The 5,527-nt window shown below is 50.4% G+C and overlaps 1 protein-coding gene; it reads left to right on the top strand.

Moving 5' to 3' along the window:
• Positions 1-379: 379 nt before the first annotated feature.
• On the top strand, positions 380-701 carry CHC_T00002775001 (hypothetical protein). XM_005713854.1 is given in 2 exon segments: positions 380-586; positions 587-701. 1 exon segment carries the CDS (start codon positions 380-382, stop codon positions 584-586), a length of 207 nt encoding a protein of 68 aa, XP_005713911.1. The 3' UTR covers positions 587-701.
• The last annotated feature ends 4,826 nt before the right edge of the window (positions 702-5,527 follow it).

Here is a 5,527-nt window from a genome sequence, read left to right as displayed (position 1 = left end):
CCGGCGATCACGGACGTCTGGGAGATGGTCAGGAGCAGCGAGCACTTCTTCCCGGAGCTGGTCAGGCGGATGGCGTCGGTGAACTCGTGCGGGAAGGCATGGTGGGTGACGTGGAACAGCACGGGGGTTCGGGCGGAGGACATGCAGGACGTGGTGGGGCGCAACGCGTCGCTGCACGCGTACAGCGAGTTTTACGGGGGGAGGGGGAAGGAGGGCGTGGCGGGGGGCGCGCGCAACTGTAGTGCCGGGTTTCGCAACGTGAGCAGGCTCGTGCAGGCGGAGGACCCGAGGCTGTATTGCTGTTCGAGTACATGCGTGGTCGGCGGGGAGAGCCCGGTTTAGAGGGCGGTCGCTAACGAGATGTGCTGCATGTGCTGCAATGAGAAGGAGTGCAATGCCGACGACCTTGCGCAGGTGGTGCAGGCGCAGGCTTACGGGTTTGACTACGGGAGAGAGTCATCCGTTGCGAATGTTTGGTGAGAGGACCCGGAGGGACGTGAGGAGGAGGGCATTACAATATTATTTCCTGGAAATGCAGAGAGTCAACGCAAACGGTTTAGGGGTGACGAGAGAAAGCCGGGCGTGAGCACAGAAACGAGGGAGAGAGCCGCGCCATCTTTCCAAATGATAAGCCTCGAGTATTCAGTCGCCTCTCGGGCACTGCAGCTGTTCATCTTTCATGAAATGAAGTAGCACAAAAAGTATTTTGTTGCCGATTGCGACTTCCTTCTGAGTTCTATAGAGAAGCCACCTCGTTCACGCTTTGCCTTCCAACCTTTCGCTCTGCAGAGCTTGTTTTTGCAAGTTTAGAAACCCAGCGATTTGCCGCGAAGCAAGAGACGCCGCAATGGGCTTCATGCACTTTTCACGCAGTCTCTCCATTTCACTCGCCCTCTGTGGCTCTTTGATTGTCGTCGCGAACGGGATGGATGCATGTGTAAACTCGACGTCCCTCTCCTCCGTGGTCGAAGAATCGTACATGAACCACGTCGACCTTATCCGCCAAGGGGAGAGGGGGACGCACACCGTCTTTCAGCCCACAACTGCAGCTCTGTACCCATTCCCCAGTACAGTATACTGTAGTCATGCATTCTATTTTAATTCCGTTTAGCAATACAGCCACCGTTTCGGAAACCGCTACGCGCTAATACTGTAGTAATCACCTTTTGCATTTCTCTTCAGCCTATAAATTACGACAGTTAGAAACCTGTCGCGGGAGGTCCACGTTTTAAAATATAATTAAAATGCAGAGTACGTACAGAGAAAACATATCAGCTATCATAAGCCGCCATAGCCACGCTTAGTAGGGCCAATTGACGTTCACTGCATGAACCATCTCGTCTGACGACAAATATAAAACTAAAACATAGATTCATTTTGGTATAAGCTACCCTTCGAAAGGTACGGGTGTGCATCCAAACAAAGGATTTCACGGGGATGTCAGAATTCTCATATTCGGGTACAAAAATCGTTATAAAAATCTGCACTATGTAGAGACATCAAAAAACTGTAATCAGATTACATTAGTTATTAAAAATAGACTCATTCCCACTTTAAAATAACTCTCCGAACTGTACCACTATCAATAGCATAGTTGTCAAATATGACAGGATGTGACGTATTTCAAATGTACGCATCGTGAGAGACCCTCAATCACAAAGTTCACAATCAGAAGACGTTTAGCAATAGTTGTCCTACGAACTACAAAAACTTACAGACCTCTTGCAACTACAGTGCCCCTCTCGATACATTTAACGTTTACGCGCTGCATCGTACTAAAAATAGATTTATCTGTAAAGGTCAATCCATTAGTGACGAAGCAACTTCAGTACATCTCACGATAAAGCTAACGGTAATGAATGGAATTCGACTAAACATGTATGTATCTTTATAGACCAATGAATCTAGTAAGAAACAAATCAGTAGCAAAGATCATGTTTAATCGTGAACAAATCAGCATAAATTGATCTTGTGATATTCCCAGCCAGGTTTTGAGGGATTCAGGATTATAAATTTAGTGAACGTTGAATCCGCAAAAATGAACTGTTCTTTATTTCGAGATGAGTAACGTCAAAATCGTGGCAGAATTTTAAAAGCTGCAAATTCAATGCACCTCTCGACATATACAATCATTCCTTATAGATCAATCAAGATACAAAGAAGCAAATTCCATGCACCTCTCGACATAGCCAAATTATATATGCTGCATCAGCCTAATAATATAAATTTACACCATCGCGTTAGGCCCTGGACGCGATGAAAATGACTGCAAGTTGCATGGCATCTGGTTGACTAGAACGGATATTTCTTGAAAATTGGAGGTTACGGGAGCGCATCACCGAATATGGGTACAGTATGAGGATCTGGACTTGTATGGCCACTTTCATAGATTTAGGGACACATCGGCGCACCCTATTCGGCAGCAGCTCTGACGAGTATCATACGTGAAAATAGCTAGTCCCACGATAAAGGCTAATCCCACGATAAAAGCTAATCCCACGATAAAGGCTAATCCCACGATAAAGGCTAATTCCATGATAAAGGCTAATCCCACGATAAAGGCTAATCCCAGTTAGTCCCGTTGATCTCCCTACTCCCTTGACTGTATATAATCGCGGTAAAATCTAGGCATCATCTCTCATCTACCTCTCGCTACCCCCCCACCCACACATATGAAACGAGAGTCTGTTATGAGTGGGTGTGTGGCACCAGCCGATGCAAGGTTGGTAGACCAGATTGTCCTCCCATCTGACTATTGCGGAGACAGTCAAGTCGGCATGGATTCCAGGGGTGAAGTGTATGGATGTCAGGTGGAGCGGTACGGGGCGAAAGTAACAGTTTTCACGCAATCTGCTGAGAAGAAGACGAAGCTAGTTCGATTAGGAGGCGAGTTCGAACCGGAGATCCAGGGGCCAGGGGACATTGAAGTACGCAGGGACAGAAGGGGTGGGCGTATGGGGGCATATTTTCGGATGTGCATTGGAAGTGTAACATCCAAAGTGACTGGAGAAAGACCGAGCGTGACGACAGCCACCTGCGCAACTTTCTGTGTGAGGAAGAGGTTTGTGATTGTCGGATACGAAGACGGGACGTTAAGGCTGTGGAGTACATCGGAGAGGAAAGTACTGAGAATTTTCTGCGGTCATAGGTCGGGAGTGAGTTGCGTTGCGATGAGTTGTGACGGACGACGTGTGGTATCTAGATCCGTAGACAGGGACGTGCGGGTGTGGGACGTGGAGACTGGAGCACAAGTCGGGGAGGCATTAGTTGGATACACGTGTGGTGTGATAAGCGTTGCGATTAGTGGGGACGGAAGACGTGTGGTATCTGGATCGTGGGACAAGAGCGTGCGGGTTTGGGACGTGGAGACGGGAGCACAAGTCGGGGGCCCGTTAGTTGGGCACACGCATTTCGTGGCTAGCGTTGCGATAAGTGGGGACGGAAAACGTGTGGTATCTGGATCGTGGGACAAGAGCGTGCGGGTTTGGGACGTGGAGACAGGAGCACAAGTCGGGGGCCCGTTCGCTGGACACACGCATGTCGTGGCTAGCGTTGCGATAAGTGGGGACGGAAGACGTGTGGTATCGGGATCGTGGGACAAGAGCGTGCGGGTTTGGGAGGTGGAGACGGGAGCACACTTGATACAGGGAGGGTAGAGGATTGGCAAGAAATCATGAGTCGGTTCCTGTGAATGGCAGACTTGGGGACTGCTTTTCGCGCAGGAGGAACATTCTAAATGTTTTTCAAGGGAGGGAGGAATTGTCCAAAGGCGAGAGGATGGGTCTGAGGCTGTCTTGTGTCAATTGGAGACTACAGTAAACTAAATCACTGATATGGCACGGTCATGTAGTTGCAGTTGCATTGTTTTCTTATATGATTGTTTCCATGTAGAGAGCCGTCTGAATTGCGAAAAGACATCAAAAGCATGTCGATGAGTTCGAGAACAGTAACGCCATCGGTGTATTTTCCACCCTGAGCAACTCATGCCGCCTTGTCCTCAACTAACTTATTGTAAACCCCAACTAACTCGTAGTCAATGCCAGACATCATCCCGCACCTTCAACACGCACCGCACCAGCAGGCATCTATGTTATCCCAAGCCATGGCACAGGAGCTTGCGAAAAGAAAGAAGAAAGAGCACTACTAAAAAATTGAGAACGCGTACGCATGCCTGTTAGCAATTCTCAATGAAGAGTTGAGGGGATTTCAAGACTGTACGCTAATCCTGCGACATCAACTCATCGAATTTGCTTGGCCCCCTTTTATGTTGATGGGCATAACTCGCTGTAAATCGTATGAGAGGTAACGTTTCGTTTATTGAGGAAGACTTTGACTGACAGAAGCCAAACAGGCGAGACGAAGACTACGGCGAGGAGGCGTCGTTGCGCGCCCAAGATCTTGCGGTAGTTCTTGAGGGGTTTGGGCACGGAGAGTAGAGGTGGGTGGATCCCTGCAGGACGCAGTGGGGGGGCACGTCACGAAAGGCGGAGACGACTGGCCTACTGGCGCCGGCGATTTGCTCGGAGGGGAGGCCAAACTGGAGCTGCGGGTGCGGGTGGAGACCGCGCTGCCCTCCTGTGCGGGCTGCGGAGCACGGTGCGACAGGTGGGACTCGGGGATAGGGTGCGTCCCGTCATCTTCGGAGTCGTAGAGGGGGACGTCGGAGTCTGAGTGCAGCGACAGAAATGCGGCGCGTACTTCGGCAGAGCGGATTAGGATTGGTGGTGGGTTGAAGTCGATCTCCGGAGATGAAGGCGGGGTGACCGAGGGAGTGATGGAGAGCTGTGAGGACGAAGACATCATCCGGGAAGAGAGCAGGGGTCTTCCAGTAAGAAGGGTGGGAGGAGGGGATGATACCAGTCACGCTCGCCTTGAAAGCTGAGCTTCGAAGACGTTTACGAGGAAATTCTTCGTTCCCAGAGGCGTCCAACGCGAATCAAGGAGCAAAGAAGACCGTGAGTGAGTCAAGTACTGGAAATTTGTGGCGAGTTGCCGCTTGCCCTGAACGCGGAGGGGAATGAGCAAGAGTGGAAAGGATTCAGGTGAGAGCAGTATTCAGGCGGTATTAGGTAGGGTGAGGGATTAAGATGAAAGTGGGTTGAAGGGATTCGGTGAGAGTGGGAGTAGGGCGATTAGAGCGATTATTGGGATTAAGGGATTCGGTGATCGGGTAGATTGTTTTGAAGGATTAAAGTGGGAATGATGCCGCCGTTAGAAGAGTCTGCTGGAGATTGGTTTGAAGGATGGAAGGGGTTGAGGTGGAGGGTGAGGGTGAGGAAGATGGTGAGGGTGGGGGTGAGGGTGGGGGTGAGCTTGACGATGAGCATGAGCGTGGGGAGGAGCATGGCGAGAGGAGGGCAGCGGCGCAAGGCTGCGAGATCATTGAGGTTGAGAGAGAGCAGAGCTGTGATTGCGAAGACGACGACGGGCACGAAGAAAGGTGACGAAGGTGCGCGTCGGTCTTAAGGTTAATCTCAGTGAGACCGAGTAAATTATCGCAGATGTCTTGGGGACTGAGGTATTTGGG

Source organism: Chondrus crispus, genomic scaffold (assembly GCF_000350225.1).
Source record: "Chondrus crispus Stackhouse genomic scaffold, scaffold_156, whole genome shotgun sequence".
Taxonomy (NCBI): Eukaryota; Rhodophyta; class Florideophyceae; order Gigartinales; family Gigartinaceae; genus Chondrus; species Chondrus crispus.
The sequence above is the reverse complement of the archived record's forward strand: the minus strand, read 5'-3'. Positions and strand labels throughout refer to the sequence as shown.

Coding starts and splice junctions, on each gene's coding strand:
- CHC_T00002775001 (XM_005713854.1), top strand. CDS start 380: ATGAGAAGGAGTGCAATGCCGACGACCTTGCGCAGGTGGTGCAGGCGC.